The following is a 22,854-nucleotide window of genomic DNA, read 5'->3' on the forward strand; positions in this document are numbered from 1 at the left end:
ATGTCTACAGATAAATAGCATTTTCCAAGGTGAAAGGTTACCTTTTAAGACGCATTTCCAGGACAGATGTGAATCCACTGGAAGAGAACATTGAAAGTTCCTATTCAGTAAATGCAAGCAAAGAGAAATTTTGACAACAGTGAGGAACTTTGCTGCAGTACCCGAGAACAGCCACTACACATCGAATGGAGCTGTGGTATTCCACAAGCCTTGCCATAAGTTTATTCATGGGGGTGCTGGGTGTCAGACTCTCAACATTCTGATATTATGACCTATCCAAAAAATAGGTCATAAATACAGTCACAGACATCTACTTAACAGGGACACTTTGTAGGAACAATATATGGGCCCGTTGCAGTCCAATAGCTCATCATAATGCACAATTCCACCTGCTTTGGAGGTATCAGTGGGCCCCCTTACTTTTTGCTCTAATGGTATGTCCTCACCTGCATCTATATATTAGTCCTGTACAACCCTTTTTAAGACTATCTAATACATATAATAGTTTTAGCAAATAGTACAGTGTCCCTTTTCTATAAGCTTTATTGATGGAGTGAGTGACAGCTTTCCTGGAAACTGCATACAATATCTTCTAAGGACATGTTCTGCACCAAACAACAGGAATTCTGCTCAAGGCTACTTAGTACGTGTCTCGTCATCGCATATTGACAAGGCATGTTTTTCTCATTCAGGTTTACTCATCAGCCCTTGCAGCAGAACCCCTTGATCGGAGGAGGTGTAGAACCCATAGCTGCCCAAGTCCTGCATTCAAATATTAGTCCTGCGCAGCTGAACCCGGAGCAGCTGAGACAAAGACAGCAGCAAATTCATCAGCAGAGACTTGTACAGGTAGAAGCAATAAACTGGCCGATTGTTAACGTTAGGAATGCAAAATAACAGCAAATCATCCGTCCCCAGTAGGAAAGGCACACAGCCTCATTAAATCCATGTGTTTTAGGTATTACTGCATTATTTACTACTGAAGTTCACTGACTTGAATCCACTTTCTGCAAAAAGTATAACTGTTTGGGAAGAACTTATCAAAACTTTGCATTTATGTGATGGCACTGACCACACAACTATCCTAATCTTCTGATCTAAAACAATTAACGTTTACAGTTTAACATTTTTTCTATCTTTTTACAAGGTGCTACAAAATAATATATGCTTTAAATTGTGTTCTTCTTTCCGTTATGGTCATTTTTATATAGAGGTATAACATTTTGTTGCTGGAAGTGGGGTAGCAAACTACAATTTAAGCTAGTAGTGGTTTTTCTTTTCTTTTTCCTTTGTTTCAACTAGATTTATTGATATATTTTTATACATTTCACACATTGTGTTCATCACTTCATTTCACTGACTCTGACAATGGATTTCCAATCCTAGAACTTCAGACTCAGCTGTGATGGTCAGAAATATCATATTCAGACCAGATGGATGTTTTAGACCTTTAGTTGTTTGCAAGTAGTTAAAGAGGTTGTCCACTACTATTTGAAATGCCCCAATGTATTTAAACTGTGGAGAGAAGTGTTTTTGTAAATACCTTGTGTGGTCTTTATTGCCTGTGAGCGGCGCTATCACTGACCGCTCACAGGCATCATGTGACCACGGCTGCAGCCGGCTCTGACATCCGCTGATGTCACGTCAAGTTCCGGCTGCAGTCGGGCGTGACCCCAGTGACGCGCTCCCCAATGATTGATGGGCTATGGGCGGGGTTTCACAGCATGTCACAGCCCAGCATCCACTGCGCGCTTTCCCTCTCCTCTGCTTTCATTGGGAAAGCGAACGGTGGATGGTGGGCTGTGACACGTGGGGAAACCCCACCCACAGCCCATCACTCACCGGGAAGCGCGTCACTGGGTCTTGCCTAGCTGCAGCCGGAACTTGACGTGACATCAACGGATGCCAGAGCCGGGGGTCACTTGATGCCTGTGTGTGGTCAGTGATAGCGCAGCTCAAAGGCAATAAAGAACTTTATGGGGTCATTTTTGACTCAGATCTTTCCTTCACTCCTCACATCAAATCACTCGCTCATTCATGTCATCTACACCTCAAAAACATCTCAAGAATCAGGACTTTTCTCACCTTTGACTCGGAAAAAACCCTTACCGTAGCTCTTATTCATTCCCGTCTGGACTACTGTAACTCTCTACTGATCGGGCTCCCTCTTACTAAACTCTCCCCTCTCCAATCCGTCCTTAACGCAGCAGCCAGGATCATATTCCTCGCCAACCGCTACACCGATGCCTCTTCCCTGTGCCAGTCATTGCATTGGTTACCCATCCAATATAGAGTTCAATTTAAACTTATCACGCTTACCCATAAAGCACTCCATGCTTCAGTACCCCCCTACATCTCCTCCCTTGTCTCAGTCTACCACCCTACACGTGCCTTCCATTCTGCCAGTGACTTAAAACTGAAATCCTCCATAATCCGAACTTCCCACTCCCGTCTCCAAGATTTCTCGCATGCTGCGCCAATACTTTGGAATGCACTATCCAGGACAATTCGATTAATTCCCAATACCCACAGTTTCAAGCGGACCCTAAAAACCCATTTCTTTAGACTGGCTTATCGCCTCCACACACTATCTGTCCATCCCAGTTGTCCGTCCCAGTTTTCCCCCATATTAAAATCTTCTTCAATTTGAGGTTCATACCAATCAAGATATTAAGGCTGCATTATACAATATATGTACATTCTACCTTTTGTGTCTCCCCCATTTCCTCATAGACTGTAAGCTTGCGAGCAGGGCCCTCACTCCTTTCGATATGAGATATGCTTATTCTGTATTGTCTGTATAAGTCCCCCCTAAAATTTGTAAAGTGCTGCAGAATATGTTGGCGCTATGAAAATAAACATTATTATTATTATTATTATTATTATTATTAAGAACAAGCAAGGTATTTACAAAAACACTTCTCTCCACAGTTTAAATACATTGGGGCATTTTAAATAATAGTGGACAACCTCTTTAAACAAAAAAAAGTTTTTAAAGTGTTGTTAATATATTCTGTATTACAGCTACAGCAACAGCAAAGTCACCAAGCCAATGGCCTTCAAGTAATGCAGGCACAGCAGCCAATGGTAGGTCTAACAGGATGGTATATGAATAGGTAGAAATCAACAAATGTACAAGCAGGACCATTTTCTATCAGTAAATCAGGGGTAAGAATATATAGATTTTGTGGGTCTAATTCTGTATTATAAATATGGAGGCACTGCAAAATAGATAAAATCAATGTACATTACAAGCACACCATGAAGGCATTTAAGGGGTTGTTCGCTACTGTGAAATATAAGAAAAAAAAGCATACTTACCTTCTGGACTGGTGACGCTGTTCCACTCTAAGCGCTCGGTCCATCAGTAGTCTTGTGAAACTGTTTGTCATGTGAGCGCTGCAGCCTGTCAATGGCGACTGATCGTCTGCAGCCTTCACAGTTAAAAAGAGAAAACACAGTAGTTTAACAATAAATGGCTCCAAGCAACCAATAATCATGAGTGAAGAAAAAGTTTTTTTGTTGTCATTCATATTCTCTGAAACAAGGCCAAGAAAGGAAAAATTCTGCCGGGGTATGTAAACTTTTGAGCACAACTGTAGTTTCGCATGAAATTATTCCATGTGAATCGAATGTTCCTTACTATGCTCTGATGTGTCTTCAGATCCAAACCAATTCACTAATGGAGTTTATTAGGCATATGTGAAAATACCAACATAGGAGAGCGATTGTTACTGTGGATGTCCAACATAATAAAGTTCATGTTTTCCATCATTTTTACTCTTCATTTTTACTGAACAACACCATTTAAATTAGCACAAATTTTCCTGAAAAAACGAGAAACCATACAGCTACTCTATCTGAAAAACAGAAATGTTAAGTAACTGAGTAAAGATGAGCGGAAATTTGAATTTGCAAGCTTTGGCAAATTTTTCCCAAAAATTTGATTTATGGTGAATTTGTTCACAGAAAATCAGAAATACTCGCAAATCAGAAACTGTCATAAAAAGATGTGTGCAACACTCTGAGGTCTCCTATGACCGTAGCTATCTCATTTCAAGCTCAATACTGCAATCACAGTCTTAGTGATGTCAAATTGACCTCAACACATATGGCTGTATACCGGGGAGATCTCTCTCAGAATACACCATTTTACTAAGAGCAGAAACTGGGTTGCCCCAGCAATGTAAGAAAAGAACACAGTTAAGCTTCACACACACCTAGCTCAGGATGGCTAGGACCCCTGCGCTGCACAACTAACAGGACCAGGTTGTACTAAAAGATGAACTAAAATTTGCCTGACCCGTGGTTCCACCTAATGCGGTAACCGAGTTTACCCAAAGCAAGGATGTGATTAGATGCGTGCAAGAGGCGGCCTCTACAGTGGTGCAGCGCAAAAGTTCACAAACTTAACAACTTACTATGATTACAGTACTGTTACACTATCTATACACTAGCTCACTCACTGAGAGGAGGATCTAGCTAAGGTTCACCCAGCCCTGTTAGAAATCAATATCTATAACTGAGAACCTATGTTTGGGGCCAAACTCTCTTTATAGACTGCGTGCACGCTCCCACCATGATTCCAGTGGTGGGGCCTGAGCTCAGGACTTATCAGCCGTTAACTGATCTCTGAAGAGGCTGTCTGATCGTCAGATTGGCCACTTAGCTGGGAGACTGAGGAGAGGATACTGGGCTTGTCACAGGAATCCAGTTTCAGGCTGACAGGCTAACAGAAGGGCCCTTCACGTCACCGCAGATACCTTGGGGGGAATCCAACTCTGCATCCAACCGTAGTCGTCCCCCCATACTGCAGCAATGTCCTCATATCACCTTCTCACATGGCTATGCGTAAATGGATGGTAACTGTGTAAGGAAACAAGACACTTTTGAACCAGAACAGCATGGAGGTGTGGCAGATGAGAGGAGTTTGATCAGGACTCTGGGGACAGCATTGCCAGGGAAACGAGCTGAGGAGAAAAACAGCATGTGTGCAAGTTCTGAGGGGATTCTGACACCGAAGAGCGAGATGGGAGGAGCAACAGCAGTGTCCGGAGCTCCTGTCAGGACGAAAGTTGCCTCGTATCTGCCCAGCCCAGATGTCGACGGTCAAGCCCCGAAGATCCAAGTGAAGACAGTCAAGGTTCCCAGCCAAGACGTCAACGGTCAAGCCCCGAAGATCCGAGCGACACCAGTCAAGGTTCCTCACCCGAGTGACGTCGGTTGACAGAACAGGAACAGGCATGTGCTTATGGGAAAGCATATGCCTGAAGTCATGTGAGTTTTCTCTGGCGATTGCAATGTTCTGCATTGTATTAAATGGTGGTGGCCATTTTTGGCCAATTGAGCGAATCTAATCTCAAATTGTTTGCAATTGCTGTGATCAGCAATATCCTAAAAATTGGTCATGAATTCAATTCGTTCATCTCTAATTATGATGTATAAAAACAGAAATTATGTTTTCCAAAAGTCTAAAGTGAATTAACCACAAATCAACAAGTAGAGTTATAGGGTGCACCAGGGGCATACATAGAAAACATGGGGCCTCATAGCAGAAGTTCTAATTGGGCTGCCCCTCCCCCCAAAAAATAATAATATTTGGCTGGGTCACAGTAGAGCATATCTCACAACTTTGCAGGCCATACAAAGTCATTCTCCTCCTACTGAAGCCCTAGATTCCCCTTTCATTACATCCATAAAGTATGATGGAAACAAATTGGCCCATAAACACAGTACGATACTCCCACAGTAAATTCCTGCACAGTACCCTCCACATGCACAGTTTGATGACCCTACTATACCCCCCTCAACTCCCCTGGAAAAGTATGGTCCTATATACAGTATAATGGCCCCCCACACTTCTGCACACTGTATAATGACCCCCGCTTGCCCTCCAAACACCATAATGGCCCCCACAGAGCCCTTGTTACAGCATGATGGACCCCGCACAAACCTTCACATTGTATAATTGCTTGCATACAATATAATAGCCACCACATAGCCTTCCATAAGTATAAAGGCCCCCATATAGCCCTCCAAATATTCTAAAGGCCTTCACATATTATAATAGCCCCCACATAGCCCTCCATATACTGTACTATAATGGGCCCCACATTGCTTTCTATATAGTATAATGCACCCCCATAGTCCTCCATATAGTATAATGAGCCCCACATAGTCCTCCATATAGTATAATGGACCTCACATTGCCTTCCTTATAGTATTTATGCACCCCCCATAGTCCTCCATATAGTATAATGAGCCCCACATAGTCCTTCATATAGTATAAGGGGCCCACATTGACTTCCTTATAGTATAATGCACCCCCATAGTCCTCCATATAGTATAATGCATCCCATAGTCCTCCATATAATATAATGCACCCCCATAGTCCTCAATATATTATAATGCACTCCCAATAGTCCTCCATATAGTATAATGCACTCTCCATAGTCCTCCATATAGTATAATCGGCCCCATAGTCCTCCATATAGAATAATGCACCCCCACAGTCTTCTATGTAGCATAATTCATCCCATAGTCCTCCATGTAGTATAATGCACCCCCATACTCCTCCATATAGTATAATGTATTTCCCATAGTACTCCATCTATTATAATGCACTCCCAATAGTCCTCCATATAGTATAATGGGCCCCATAGTCCTCATATAGTATAATGCACTGCATAGTCCTCCATATAGTATAATTAACTCCCCTTAGTCCTCGATATAGTATAATGCACCCCATAGTCTTTCATAGAGTATATGGATGACTACGTGGAGTATAATGCAATTCCCGTAGTCATCCATATACTATAATGTACTCCCCGTAGTCCTTCATATAGTATAATGGACCCTATTGTCCTGCATATAGTATAATGTGCTCTCCCTAGTCCTCCATAGAGTATAATGCTATAATGCACTCCCCATAGTCCTCCATATAGTATAATGTACTCCCCATAGTCCTTCATACAGTATAATGGACCCCATAGTCCTCCATATACTATAATGCACTCCCCATTGTCCTCCATATAGTATAATAGGCCCCATAATCCTCCATATAGTATAATGCACCCCTCACAGTCTTCCATATAGTATAATACACCTCATAGTCCTCCATATAGTATAATGCATCCCATAGTCCTCCATAGAGTATAATGCACTCCCCATAGTCCTCAACAGAGTATAATGCACCCCAAAGTCTTCTATAGGGTATAATGCACTGCCAATAGTCCTCCATATAGTATAATATGCTCTGTATAGTCCTCCATATAGTATAATTGACCCCATAGTCATCCATATAGTATAATGCACCCCGTAGCAGTCATATACGTAGTATAATATACCCCATAGTCCTCCATAAAGTATTATATCCACTAATTTAAAAAAATAAATAAATTCTCACCTCTCCTCTTTCCCCGCTGCTCCAGTCTCCTCAGCGTGTGTTCTTAAGGGCCACACATCGAACCCGCTGCACTGAGATGTCAGAGCTCAGACGCAGAGAGAGAATGATGGAAGAGGGACCATCAGCTGACGCTCCCTCTTTCATCATAGCTTTCCACTGTATAGGCATCCAGAATGCTGATACAGTTGAAGGTATGATGATGGGCAAAGGGGCAAAATGCTGGCGCTGACACTGGGCCCCCCAAACTCACAGGCCCCATAGTGGCCGCATGGTCTGACGTCATTGACGGTACGCCACTGGTGTGCACCATTTTGGTCACTTTTCTTATGGCGTTTTTTCCTGTAGTTTGTCATTTCAATCAATGTTCACTAAATCAGCGCTGCAGCCATGATTCATACTTGTATATTTTACATTCCGACCTCTTTGTGACTTATATTTCACTTCTGTGCTCTTAGGATTTGGCTTCATCAAGTGACTATTCCTTTCAGTGCCCATTTAAGTGTAAGCAAGTGTTTAATGCATAAAGGGTAAAACTGGAAAATACAGGTTTTTTTCCCAAGGTAAGACATTTAGCTGACAAAAATGGATGTTATGAAACATTCCTTGCAGGTATGGTGATTTACAGTTTGGTAGCAGATAGACCGCATACCAATGTGATGTTTGTACAACCCAAATGAATCTTCCCCTGTGTGTAATTAGATGGACATGTGATATCTAATAACTTGATGTGAAATTTAGAAAGAACAGAAGTTTAGTGAGAAGTTATAGTTTCCAAAGTTTTTTTTTCCCTCAAGAAATCCTTGAGAAGTTGAGACCCTTTCCTAACCTCAGCGAAATGTGAACCTGTTCCATATTACTGAGATATACTGCAATTAAGCAAAGGAAAGTCAAATATTTGTGTAACATTGTTTCATGTCAGTAATGCTTGGTATGACATAATTAATGATCGAGTGTCAGCTTTGCCCAAAAAATAGTTTTTTTATTCTTGGAAATGATTTAAAGGAACATTTTGCAGGCATGGCAGGCGTCATGACTTAACAGGGTCTCTGTCAGGGTAACCATTTTTTCAGTTTCCTTTCCTGATGCCACCTATTCATCATAATGTCTTCATTCTAGTATTGAGAAAGCTTCAATTTTACAAGAGAGCCGGACAAAGTAGATTTTTTTTCAGTTTTTTTCCAGATGCAAGTGGAAGGGTATATTTCCACAGGGAAGATTTGTTGCATATATTTCTGTAACTCTCCCATTTCTCTGAATTGGTTTTGCAGAAATCCTTGCTAACGTTGCATAAACAATTCCATTCAGTAAGAAATGGATTTTCAGTTGCAGAAATTCCTGAAACAAATCTATAGACATAATTTAATCCATTTTGGCAATTTTTTTTCCAGAGCCCATCTGATAACACTCTGGAAAATATTACCAGTGACATCTCAGATGATAGCATTGATTTAACACTCTTTGGACTTAGTTATAATTGCACCAAATGTATTATTTATCTTTGCCAGTTTATTAACGCAGAATAATGGTCCATAAAGAGAACCTGTCATCAGAATATAGCACTATAAAATAAAGGCATGGCTATAATGCTGCCATTATGCTGATTAAATTGATACCTGCGGTGAAGGAATCTGATCAGTGGTTGTTGTTTAATTAGCCTCTAAAGTTTTCTTATAATGATATCTCAGTCCATCGGGATGGGCCTGGGGTTTTTTGTTTATACGCCCCTCCACCAACCTCCTGTGATTCTTTTATAGGTCACTGATTATTCAGTGAAGTGAAGAATTCCCAGGACTCAGAGATATTGTGAATTGTGAATCTTGATTCGTTTATTTGTCAGAAGAATATGAAAGTTTCAGCACCTCCCAAGCTTTCAACAGTAGACTGCTGCCACCGTAATTGGAATGGGCTGCACATGTGCAGTGTGATTCCACAGACAGTCTTCAGATCTTCAATAAAATGGCACCAGCGGCGGCAAATTCGCAGATCAAGATCTCGGCTCAATGGCGTCTTCATTAAGCCATTTTAATTTAATCATTTTTTTTTATAAATTAAAGAACAGCGGCAGAATGGGTGACATATACCAGGATGGACCCAAGATGGGGAACATACCAGGATGGGGTTCTGGATAAGGGATACAGTGGCATGTAAAAGTTTGGGCACCTCTGGACAAAATTACTGTTATTGTGAACAGTTAAGCAAGTTGAAGATGAAATGATCTTTAAAAGGGCTAAAGTTACAGATGACACATTTCCTTTGTATTTTAATTAAAAAAATAGATATTTTCATTACATTTTAAAAATTACAAAAAGGCAAATGAACCTGTGGCGCCCAGGGGATGGGGACTACTCGGCGCCCGGGCCTTAATGTCTGGTCTTGGGGGGGATGTCGCGGTGGTCGGCTCCCAGGCCCGTACCCTGGGGTCTCTCTTAAAAAAAAAAGGGGAAAATGAAATGTCAAAGTTCGTGACGCCACCTGTGGTGTCTGGTGAGGATCACCAGCGCTGCGGCAGTCCACTGAGGCCGGTGTTACGGCAGCTTTGATGGTGTAGCTCCCCACAGGTGGAGCTAGGCCTCAGGGCAGCGATGTTTGACGAGGTGCACGATATGGCGGTGACCCAGCCGGGTCACAGGAAGAACATTGGACACACACACACGGTTTGCTTCTGTACCTTTTACTGGTGGAAATGCAGGTACCATCCGGAGCACTGTAGGGTGAGGGGTGCACTGCAGGACTCTCCCCAGTGAGCAGGTGTAGGGCCTCCTGTTTCTTCGCCGCTTAGTGTTAGTCTCTGGCCTGCCTGGAGCTAGGCCTAACTTAGTCTCTGTTCTGCACCGGCTGATCCGTGGTAGGGCCTTCGGTTGGAGTACACACTCCCTGGTATATGGGGCCTCGGTAACTCCTGACCCTGGTATAACAGTCAGCGTTTGGTATTCCTGGGACCTGTAGTTCGCCAGGGGTTCTGGTTGTCTTCTGCTGGGTATAAAGAATCCCTGCAGACTCGGACACAGTGTCCGGGATATGGTGTCTGGGGTGAGCTGGTAAGGCTCCTCTATCCCCCAATGCTACTCACTCCTCTAGCCTTCGGCCTACTAGGGCCCTCACTAGGCTATACACACTGGCAGTAAGGTGGCTGCCTCTTCTGCTGTTCTCTGAGCGTCAGCAACGCTCCTAGCTCACTTAACTCGAGTTGCTTGAGTCTGACTGAGCTCCACTGCAGACTGAACTGTTTCTCTGTGTCTCACTCTGCAGGAACTGGCTGTGGACTCCAGACTGTTCTGTCTCCACTCTCTTCCTGAGGAGAACTCACTCACAGACTTTCTCCTTCTGTGTCTGAGCAGAAACCTGCTGAATCACTCCACCTTCCCTATTTATATCCCTATCTGGGCTCCCTCTGGTGGTCTGAGGTGGAAGGTGGAGGTGTGTGTATGCTCTGAGGGCCTCTTGTGGAGAAAACCTGAAATGCACCCCTCCAGGATCTGTGGCTCCATGCACAGCAGGGTGTCACATTCCCCCCTAGATGAACTCAGCACTCCCGGGCTGAAGCACATTTTGTAACAACAACAATAACAAGCTTCCGTTTATGGGAGGTTAGGACACTTGAACGTTGCATAACCAGAACATGGATAAATAAAGATATATAGTTCAGTAAACAGTAGGCAATGAGCAACCAGAAAGTCCAAATCTCTTCCGGAGAGATTGCTCAAAGGGGCACTCAGGGAGTGCAAATATGTACAAATAAAGTCTTTGGGCTGCACATAGTCCTCAGCCACAGAGTTCTTAGATACCCAAACGGGTAATGGGAAGCAAATAAGTAAAGTGTCCGGTTCACTTGGATTGTCCATTAGAGGGGAAAAATATAAGTTAAAGGCATGTAAAGGCAATAAATACATAGTGATACATACGCAGGATAATGCAATAGTATACAGTATTATACAATACAATACAATATAATACCCCAGGGGTAACTATCTACATCTGTCGAGGTTTAACTATTTTACTTAGTGTACCTGACAGGGCGTTGACCTTTCGTGCTACGTGTAGATCTGCGTAGTGCGGTGGTCTGTGTAGTGTCAGTGTTTCTCTCAGCTACCCTGTTAGTTCTACTAGCGATGGTATTGTAAAACTGCCTTAACCTCGCTACTGGGCTGGCAAGTTCACCATTGGATGGCCTTCCTGCTCTGCTTCTGCCGGGGATCCTTCTTCCGGGGATTCTTCCTGAGCAGGCTCTTCTGTGGCACTAGGCTCTTCTGCAGCACTTACAGGTTCAACTTGCTGTGGAGGGTCTTCTTGCTGTTGGAAGAATTGGAGTACTGGAATTATGACTGCTCCTCCGATTTGAGGCCAATCTGCCGGGAAGTCTCCTAAATCTGTATGTATTACTGCTTCATCAGGTTCCTCCGGGAAAATGAGAGGCACTTCTTCTTGGGGTTTTAGCAGATCTGGACACAACTTCAGGTGGTCCCTAGATACTGTTGCACTTGTTCTTCCTCCACCTTTGCTGATCAGACACGTCTTCCTGTTGTCAAACCTTGAATTCAACACAGTGTAGGGTTCTCTCTCCCACTGGTCATCAAGCTTGTGGTTCCTCCGCTTCCTTTTCAATACCATTTCTCCTGGTGTGAAGGGTTCTGCTGGTGCACTTCTGTTGTATTGTGCTTCTTGTTTATCCCTCACCCGAGTGAGACTGTCTTCGACACAGGCTTGTACTCTTCTGTACTGCTCCTGTCTGGTCGTGTCCCAGTCCTCAGTGGTCACATCAGCTTCAGGTTCTACAACACCAAGCTCCAGGTCCATGGGCAACTTCCCAGGTCTTGCCCACATTAGATATGCCGGAGTGCAATTGGTTGGACTTACTGGTATGTGATTATACAGATCCACTAGGTCAGGTAGTAGGTCTGGCCACTGGTTTCTCTCTTCTAGTGGTATGGTCTTCAGTAGATCGATGATGATGTTATTCATCTTTTCACAGAGACCGTTAGTTTGGGGGTGGTACGGTGTAGTCCTGATCTTTTTACACCCGTACAGATGGCAGAACTCTTTGAACAATTCAGCCTCAAAGGCCGGGCCTTGGTCAGTCAGTACATGCTCAGGGTATCCATGGGGTCTGCAGAAGTACGCTTGGAATGTCTTCGCTGCTGTCTCTGCTGTCAGGTCTTTGACAGGGGCGACCACCAGGAACCTGGAGTAGTGATCCACCATGGTCAGGGTATAGGAGTATCCTGACCGGCTGGGTGACAACTTGACATGGTCCAGGGCCACGATCTCCAGGGGTCGAATCATCTTGATGGGTTGCAGAGGTGCCTTCTGGCTGCTGTAGTCTTTTCTTCTGAGGCTACAGGGTCCACAGTCTCTGCACCACCTCTCAATGGAGCTGCGCATTCCCACCCAGTAGAATCAACACTTCAACAGGGTCTCTAGCTTTTTCCAGCCAAAGTGCCCCGCCTGATCGTGATAGGCCTCCAACACCATCTGGATGTCCGTCTTAGGGACCACTATCTGCCACACCATCTCATGGGTTTTCGGATTGACGTACCTCCGGCACAGCTTCTCACGGTAGATAAACAGCTGGCTTCTCTCATTCCACAGCTGCTTTGCTTGGAGAGACGCATCCTTCTCCAGGGAGGAACCTTCTTGGGTTATCATCTCCTTGATATGGCTGACAACCTGGTCACTGTCCTGGGTCTCCTTCCAGCTGTGGTGAGGCAAAGGGTTTAACGTCTTACCACGCTGCCTCCTGGAGGCTCGTTGCTCGTGGATCATCCCATTCCGATGAAAGGCAGGTAGCTCAATCTCCTCCAGGTCATCCACTTCTTCTTCCGTGTCTGACTGGTGAGGCATCCTGGACAGGGCATCGGCGTTGGCGTTCTTGTGGCCCGCCCGGTACTTAATTGTCAACTGGTAGTTTGACAGCCGAGCCATCCATCGTTGTTCCATGGCTCCCAGCTTAGCTGTTTCAAGATGAGTTAAGGGGTTATTGTCAGTGTAGGCAGTGAACTTGCTGGAGGCTAGGTAGTGCTTGAACCTTTCTGTGATGGCCCAGACCAAGGCCAGGAACTCCAACTTGAAGCTGCTATAGTTCTCTGGGTTCCTCTCGGTCAGGCGGAGCTTCCTGCTTGCATACGCGATGACTTTCTCCTGGCCATTCTGCTTCTGACTTAGGACAGCTCCCAATCCTTCATTGCTGGCATCAGTATACAGCAGGAATGGTTGGCTGTAGTCAGGGTAGGCTAGGATCTCATTACCTGTCAGGATCTCCTTCATTTCTTGAAATGATTCAGCCTGTTCTTTACCCCAGTGGAATGGGGGATTTCTGCCCTCGGGGGACTGTACTACCAGGAGGTCTTGCAGAGGCGCTGCTTTCTTCGTGTAATGTTTTACAAACCTCCAACTGACGCATCTCCTTGAGGTTCTTCGGCTCCGGCCATTTCTGGATGGCAGTGACCTTCTCCGGGTCTGGTGCTACTCCCTCTGGACTAACAATGTGCCCCAGGTACTGTACCTTTTTCTTGAGCAGGTGGCACTTTGAGGGCTTCAACTTCATCTCATACCGGGACAGTGACTCAAATACCTCCGCCAGGTGCTTCAAGTGGTCCTCATACATTTTGGAGTACACAATCACGTCATCCAGGTATAGTAACTGTAGCGTCGGCGTCCCTGCCTCCTGCTAGGCAGGGACGCTGTTCCCCTCACCTCTCCGCTCCGTGCCCGGCGTCCTCCTCCCGCTCTGCTGGCAGCGCGCACTGCTTCCCGGCCACTGTGCTTAGGGCGCGCGCGCTCCCCCTCTCTTAAAGGGGCCGCGCGCGCCGTCCTAAGGAGTCCCCAGCCAATGGCCGGAGGATCTCACCATATATAAGGCACCTCCTCCAAAATGGAGGTGCCCGAGCAATGTTGTAGCATAGTTCTTCACTCTGCTTCAGCCCTCAGGTCCCGTTACCAGTTACCTGCCAGTTTCCTGCCAGTTTCCTGTCTGATACCTGCCTGACTCGTGTCTATCTGCTGTTATTCCTGCGGTCCAACAGTCTGCCTACTAGCCCTGCCAGTCTGTCTATGGATCCGTCTGCCCACTCACCTGGGAGCGCTCACCTGCTACCTGCCTGCTAGCCTACCTGGAGGCTCTGCCGTCACGTGCTGTGACCACCTGCCTGTCCAGAGAATCTTACCCGCTCACCTGGGAGCGCGCACCTGCTACCTGCCCGCTAGCCTACCTGGAGGCTCTGCCGTCACGTGCTGTGACCACCTGCCCGTCCAGAGACTCTCGCCCGCTCACCTGGGAGCGTCCACCCGCTACCTGCCTGCTTGCCTACCTGGAGGCTCAGCCGTCACTTGCTGTGACCACCCGCTTGTCCAGAGACTCTCGCCCACTCACCTGGGAGCGTCCACCCGCTACCTGCCTGCTTGCCTACCTGGAGGCTCAGCCGTCACTTGATGTGACCACCCGCTGGTCCAGAGACTCACGCCCGCTCACCTGGGAGCGTCCACCCGCTACCTGCCTGCTAGCCTACCTGGAGGCTTAGCCATCACTTGCCGTGACCACCCGCCTGTCAAGAGACTGCCCCCGTCACTTGCCGTGACCTCCTGCCCTCTTACCCAGAGACTGTCCCCCGTCACTTGCCGTGATCTCCTGCCCTCTTACCCAGAGACTGTCCCCGTCACTAGCCGTGACTGCCTGCCCGCCTTCCCTGGGTGTCACCCGCTTCCTCACAAGGACTGCCCCTTTGTATAGTTGCTCTGTGGTTCCACCTCCCAGACCCATTACAGTAACACAGTCTCGAAGTTGCGGTGTCCCAGGCAGCACTCCATCAATCTCTGGAACGTTCCGGGGGCATTGCAGAGTCCAAACGGCATACTGTTGAACTCGCAGAGTCCCATCGGGGTGGTGAAGGCCGTCTTCTCCCGATCCTCCTCAGCCACAGCTTCTTGCCAGTACCCACTAGTGAGGTCAAGGGTGGAAAAGTAATTTGCAGACTTTAAGACAGCCAGGGATTCCTCAATACGAGGTAAAGGGTATGCATCTTTATGTGTAATGCGATTTACTTGTCGGTAATCTACACACATTCTCATGCTTCCATCCTTCTTCCTGACTAGGACTAGGGGAGCTGCCCAGGGACTACAACTATCCCTTACTACCCCTGCCTTCTTCATGTCATGCAACATCTCCTTGGCTTTCTGGTAGTGTGCTGGAGGTATAGGCCTGTACCGTTCCTTGATGGGGGGATGGTTGCCTGTGGGGATGTGATGTTGTACCCCCTTAATCCTCCCAAAGTCAAGTGGGTGTTTGCTGAATACCTGCTCGTATTCCTGAGCTGTTGACACCAGTCCTCCTCCTGTGTTGTAGGGTCATTATCCTCCACTTGGTCTGGGGAGGTTAAGTACTCCGCCGTGTGAATAGAGTTATTATTTACAGTGTACAGTTTGGCAACAGTGGCATAACGTGGTAGTCTGACCTCGTCTTCCCCATAGTTGAGAAGACGGACGGGCACCCTCCCATTGCGTACGTCTACTACCCCCCGGGCAGTTAAGAGTGTAGGTCTGTGCTCTGAGCTAAGGGGTTCTACTACCGCCTGGTAGCTCTGTCCTTTAAGACCTATTGCTGCTCTACACCAGATAAGAATTTCACTCATTGGGGGAATCACAATGGGTATCGGGTCTGTTACCCGCACGCTACCAATCTCACCACCGGTCAGCTTCACTTGCTTCTGGTACATCAGGGCTCGGATCTCCTTCTGGATCGCTCTCTTCTGCCCTGGTCTGGCAACGTCAGCGAGCTGTTGGAGTAAAAACACAACCTCCTCCAAACAGTTACCAACAATGTTAGTGCCTAGTACCACATTCAGTCCATTTTCCTCATTGACAGTCTTCACTGCAATGAGTCCCTGGTCCTTTAACTCTACTCTCCCCACTTTTACTGCTACATTCTTAACCCCAAGTAGGTCAAGAGGGAGGCCGTTAGAGGCATATACTGAAAAGTCTGGGTTTGGGGGTTGGAGACTGTCCATGGACCAGTATTTGCTATAGAGGATATCAGGTATGATTGTTACCTGGGATCCGGTGTCCAGCAGGGCAGGTATCACAATGCCGTCCAGTATGATGGATAGGAAAGGTCTTCCTCCCACGAACCTGAGGTGCCAGTCTGAGGGGCCTGCTGAGTCTATTCCTGGGTGTTGGCCCTCGGACCCAGGGTTTGCTTGTTTAAAGGACACTGGTGCACTGTGTGACCTGCCTTCTGGGAGCGGTGGCAGACGAACTCTTGGTGAGGATGGCGCTGGTTGTTGGTCCTTCCTGGGGGCGGCGTTGTCCTCCTCCAGGGTGACGATGTCCTCCTCCGGGGTGGCGATGTCCTCCTTCTATTCCGGTTCATCCAGGGGACATCCTCAGGGCAGTCGGCTAGCAGGATCTTTCCCTCCGTCTCTGGCTCCGTCCGTAGTTGCAGGGCACTCATAACAGTGGCCAGGTTTTTGGTCAGCTGGCGCACTTCTGAGCGCAGACAGTCCAGCTCAGTAGGGGGCGCTGCCTGCACTTTGGCTTCAGCAGCCAGCGGGGAAAAGGTGGGTGCTGCTGGCATTAGAGTGGCCCCACCCAGGTAACGCTGGATAGACGTATCTGCTGTCTCCAGGGGTTGCAGTCCCTTTATAGCCATATCCTTAAGGGTGTCAAAGGTAGCATCTGGATGATCCAATGACCACCAACGCACAGTCCTGCTCTCCGCTTGGGACCTCAGCCCCCGGACAAATTGTTCTTTTAGCATTTTACTCTCATTAGTTATGCTAATTGGACTAACCTGTTTTAGAGCTCGCAGGGCCCCTTGTAAACGGCAGGCATAGTCCCGAATGCTGTCCTCCGGCTTCTGAGAGCATTGGTAGAACCTCATCCGGAGGTCTGCCTCAGTGCGGTCCTCAAAGGCAGTCTGTAACTTTTTGAAAATTGCGGACACTGATTCCTGGTCTGCAGCCGACCAAGTCTCCACTTCTCTCTCCGCAGCACCAGTCAATTGTCCCACTACTACTGCAGCTCTTTGTTTGCCCGTCATAGAGTACATGTCCAGTATGCTGCAAATTTTGCGCTTGAATCCAGACAGGGTGTCTGGCTTACCGCTGTACTGGGGAAGCCACTTTGCTCCGGGCATGTATGGTAAAGTCAATGGTACGATAGGGGCTACACGCCCTGGTGATGGAGCGGCTGCTCCGTCTTGCGCGGTGGTGGCCGCGGGTGCATCATCGGGGCTGTCAGCCTGGGCCACGGCGTCGGGTTGTTGCTGCAGCATCTTGACACCCCCCTAGTGAACCGTGGCCTACCTTCCTTCTGTAGGCCGCAACTCCGCAGGTGACGGTCTTCTGGAAGGACCTTGCGTCGCTTACGTTCCATGTCAGAGCGTTCGCTGGGGCTTCCTGCCAGGACCTGACGTTGCGTCAGTGCGTGGGGCGTGTCCTCGACTTCGCGCGCTTCCAGTGGTTACGCCCCTCTTTTTCCCGCGCGGGGACCGGAAAGATGGTGGCCAGTGGCGGGAAACTCCAGAAAATGGCGGGAAAAGCTTCACCACTGTGAGTTTTACAGTCTTTTAAGGTGCACAGTACCCGGTGGCAACGGGCACAACTCCTTCCGTTGCCGCGGGCACGCAATCCTGTTCGTGATGCCAGTTACAGAGATGTGGCGCCCAGGGAATGGGGACTACTCGGCGCCCAGGCCTTAATGCCTGGTCTTGGGTGGGATATCGCGGTGGTCGGCTCGCGGGCTCGTACCCTGGGGTCTCTCTTAAAAAAAAGGGGAAAATGAAATGTCAAAGTTCGTGACGCCACCTGTGGTGTCTGGTGAGGATCACCAGCGCTGCAGCAGTCCACTGAGGCCGGTGTTACGGCAGCTTTGATGGTGTAGCTCCCAACAGGTGGAGCTAGGCCTCAGGGCAGCGATGTTTGACGAGGTGCACGATATGGCGGTGACCCAGCCGGGTCACAGGAAGAACATTAGACACACACACACGGTTTGCTTCTGTACCTTTTACTGGTGGAAATGCAGGTACCATCCGGAGCACTGTAGGGTGAGGGGTGCACTGCAGGACTCTCCCCAGTGAGCAGGTGTAGGGCCTCCTGTTTCTTCGCCGCTTAGTGTTAGTCTCTGGCCTGCCTGGAGCTAGGCCTAACTTAGTCTCTGTTCTGCACCGGCTGATCCGTGGTAGGGCCTTCGGTTGGAGTACACACTCCCTGGTATATGGGGCCTTGGTAACTCCTGACCCTGGTATAACAGTCAGCGTTTGGTATTCCTGGGACCTGTAGTTCGCCAGGGGTTCTGGTTGTCTTCTGCTGGGTATAAAGAATCCCTGCAGACTCGGAAACAGTGTCCGGGATATGGTTTCTGGGGTGAGCTGGTAAGGCTCCTCTGCCCCCAATGCTACTCACTCCTCTAGCCTTCGGCCTACTAGGGCCCTCACTAGGCTATACACACTGGCAGTTAGGTGGCTGCCTCTTCTGCTGTTCTCTGAGCGTCAGCAACGCTCCTAGCTCACTTAACTCGAGTTGCTTGAGTCTGACTGAGCTCCACTGCAGACTGAACTGTTTCTCTGTGTCTCACTCTGCAGGAACTGGCTGTGGACTCCAGACTGTTCTGTCTCCACTCTCTTCCTGAGGAGAACTCACTCACAGACTCTCTCCTTCTGTGTCTGAGCAGAAACCTGCTGAATCACTCCACCTTCCCTATTTATATCCCTATCTGGGCTCCCTCTGGTGGTCTGAGGTGGAAGGTGGAGGTGTGTGTATGCTCTGAGGGCCTCTTGTGGAGAAAACCTGAAATGCACCCCTCCAGGATCTGTGGCTCCATTTTCAGCAGGGTGTCACAAACCGATGCAAAAGTTTGGACACCCTGCATGGTTAGTACCTAGTAGCACCCCGTTTGAAAGTATCACAGTTTATAAATGCTTTTTGCCACAGATTTTCAATGATGAGCAGATCACGGGACAGTGAAGGCCATTGTAAAACCTTCAGCTTTCACCTTTTGAGGTAGTCTATTGTGGATTTTGACGTGTGTTTGGGATCATTATCCATATGTAGAAACCATCCTGTTTTCAACTTCATCATTTTTACATTTTTATTTTTGTTGAAATTTCATTGAATTCATTCTTCTCTCTATCTGTGAAATGTTCCCCATGCCATTGGCTGCAAAGCAACCCAAAAGCATGATTGATCCACCCCCATAATTAATGGTTGATGAGATGTTTTTTACCTGAAATTGTATGCCCTTTATTCTCCACAAATACCTTTGATCATTGAGGCCAAAGAGTTCTATTTTAACATCATCGGTCCACAGGTCTTGTTTCAAAAATGCATCAGGCTTGTTTAGATGTTCTTTTGCATATTTCTGACGCTGAATTTTATGATGTGGTTGCAGGAGAGGTTTTCTTCTCATGACTCTTCCATGAAGGCCATATTTGTGCATGTGTCTGAACAGTAGAACAATGTACCACAACTCCAGAGTCTGCTAATTTTTTTAAGGTCTTTTGCAGTCAAGCTGGGGTCCTGATTTGCCTCTCTAGCAATCCTATGAGCAGCTCTCACTGAAATTTTGCTTGTTCTTCCAGACCTTATCTTGACCTCCACTGTTCCTGCTAACTGCCATTTCTTAATTACATTTCAAACTGAGGAAAGGACAACTTGAAAACGCTTTGCTATCTTCTTATAGCCTTATCCTGCTTTGTGGGCCTCCACGATTTTCATTTTCAGAGTGCTAGGCAGCTGCTTAGAAGAACCCATGGCTGATGTTTTTTGGCACAAGGTTAGAGGAGGATGGGTTTTTATAATTCTGGGAACACAGCTAAAATAACAAAGGAGTGACTTCAGAACAACTCTGTGACCATTTTTGACTGCCCATCCAGAGCCCTGACCTAAATCCAATTGAGCATCTCTAGAGAGACCTGAAAATGGGTGTCCACCAATGTTCACCATCCAACCTGACTGAGCTGGAGGGGATCTGCAAGGAAGAATGGCAGAGGATCCTCAAATCCAGGTGTGAAAAACTTGTTGCATCATTCCCAAGAAGACTCATGGCTATACTAGCTCAAAAGGTTTCTTCTACTCAATACTGAGCACAGGGTCTGAATACTTATGACCATGTGATATTTCAGTTTTTCTTTTTTAATAAATTTGCAAAAATTTCTACATTTGTTTTTTTCAGTCAAGATGGGGTGCAGAGTGTACTTTAATGAGAAAAAAATATGAACTTTTTAGAATTTACCAAATGGCTGCAATGAAACAAAGAGTGAACAATTTAAAAGGGCCAGAATACTTTCCGTACCCACTGTATATACCATGATGGTGGACCTATCTACCAGGATAAGGGACATACCGTATTTTTCTGACTATAAGATGCACCAGACCATAAGACGCACCCAGGTTTTAGAGGTGGAAAATATGGGAAAAAACTTTTGAAGTAAAAAATGTGGTAGCATTTTTAATAGCTTAAATAACATAATACATGTGGCTGAAGTCATACAGCCAGCACCTAATACATGTTGCACGATCCACAGGCAGTGTGTATCAGGTACAGGCTGCATGACTTCACCACGTACGGTATGTCCTCTTTAAGAGACCATAATTACCATTTATGTCAAGTGGTTGCCCTGTGAATATAACTCCCAGCATGTCCTGCAGCTTCTATGGCATTCTGGGAGTTATAGTTCACCCCATATTTATGTCATGTGGTTTCCCTGAGAACTATAACTCCCAGCATGTCCTGCAGATTCTACGGCATGCTGGGAGCTATAGTTCACCACAGTGGTACAGTGTTTTACTGTATGTGCTGTAACTTAAACTGCAGTATATTGTTTGCCTCACTGTTTGTCTCGACTAGGCAGGGAGCAGGGTCGCACAGCAGGGATGACCAGCGCTGTTATGAATTCACTATGGCCGCCCTTGCCTCAGAGGCTGCAACACCATTAAGCAAGAGGCCCCACTAACCAAACAACACCATGAAGACCAAGGAAATCTGAAAACAAGTCAGGGACAAAGTTATTGAGAAGTTTAAGTCATGGTTGGGTTATAAAAAAATATCCCAATCTTTGATGATTACCTGGAGCACCATCAAATCCATTATCATCAAATGGAAAGAACATGGCACCACAATAAACTTGCCAAGAGAGGGCTGCTCACCAAACCTCACAGTCCGGGCAAGGAAGGCTTTAATCAGAGAGGCAGCACAGAGACCAAATGTAACCCTGAAAGAGCTGCATAGTTTCCAAGCAGAGACTGGAGTATCTGTCCATACGACCACACTAAGCCTTAGTCGAGGGCAAGATGAATGGTGCAAAATACAAGGATGTTCTTGAGCAAAACCTGTTTCAGTCTGTCAGTGATTTGAGACTGGGATGGAGGTTCACCTTCCAACAAGACAATGACCCAAAGCATACTTCTAAAGCAGCACTCGAGTGGTTTAAGGGGAAACGTGTAAGTGTTTTGGAGTGGCCTAGTCAAAGCCCAGACGTTAATTCAATTGAGAATCTGTTGTCAGACTTGAAGATTGCTGTTCACCAGAGGAAACCATCTAACTTGAAGGAGCCTTTAAGAATGGTCAAAAATCCCAGTGGCCAGATGTGGAAAGCTCATAGAGACTTATCCAAAGCGATTTGCAGTTGTAATTGCCACAAAAGGAGGTCTACAAAGTACTGACTTTAAGAGGGTGAATAGTTATGCCCACTGAAGTTTTAAGTTATTTTGTCTGATTTGTTGTTTATTTCACAATTAAAAGAAAACTAAATATTCACAGTTGTAGACATGTTCTTTACATGAACTGATGAGGTAGCAAAACACAAACAATACCAAGGGGGGTGAATACTTTCGCATGCCACTGTATATACCAGGAGGGGGCGCAGTATAAGGGACAGATATACCAGGAGAGGGAACATATATACCAGGATGTGGCCCAGGATAAGAGACATACAGGTGCATCTCACTAAATTAGAATCTCATCAAAAAGTTAATTTATTTCAGTTCTTCAATACAAAAAGTGTAACTCATATAGAGTTATTACAAACAGTGATCTATTTCAAGTGTTTATTTCTGTTAATGTTGATGATTATGGCTTATAGCCAATGAAAACACAAAAGTCATTATCTCAGTCAATTAGAATAATTAACAAAAAACACCTGCAAAGGCTTCCTAAGTGTTTAAAAAGGTCCCTTAGTCTGTTTCAGTAGGCTCCACAATCATGGGGAAGACTGCTGACTTGACAGATGTCCAGAAGGTGGTGATTGACACGAAGTAAATGCAAAGTACATTTTGCATTTAATTTGGAAATCAAAGTCCCAGAGTCTGGAGGAAGAGTGGGGAGGCACACAATCCAAACTTCTTGAGGTCTAGTGTGAAGTTTCCACAATCAGTGATGGTTTGGGGAGCCATGTCATCTGCTGGTGTAGGTCCACTGTGTTTTATCAAGACCAAAGACAGAGCAGCAGTCTACCAAGAAATTTT

The 22,854-nt window shown here is 46.4% G+C and overlaps 1 protein-coding gene across 1 annotated transcript in view; it reads left to right on the top strand.

Annotated features, from left to right (window-relative positions):
* The window catches only part of MED12L (mediator complex subunit 12L), a 981,938-nt gene that overhangs the window by 920,862 nt on the left and 38,222 nt on the right, over positions 1–22,854 (top strand). The window contains exons 42-43 of the mRNA XM_073674721.1: positions 693–849; positions 3,025–3,087. Of these exons, the coding sequence (XP_073530822.1) occupies positions 693–849; positions 3,025–3,087 (220 nt within the window). The remainder of the gene's footprint in view (positions 1–692; positions 850–3,024; positions 3,088–22,854) is intronic.

This window comes from Phyllobates terribilis, unplaced genomic scaffold (genome assembly GCF_046119375.1).
Source record: "Phyllobates terribilis strain yellow unplaced genomic scaffold, ASM4611937v1 Scaffold_3__8_contigs__length_932513732, whole genome shotgun sequence".
Taxonomy (NCBI): Eukaryota; Metazoa; Chordata; class Amphibia; order Anura; family Dendrobatidae; genus Phyllobates; species Phyllobates terribilis.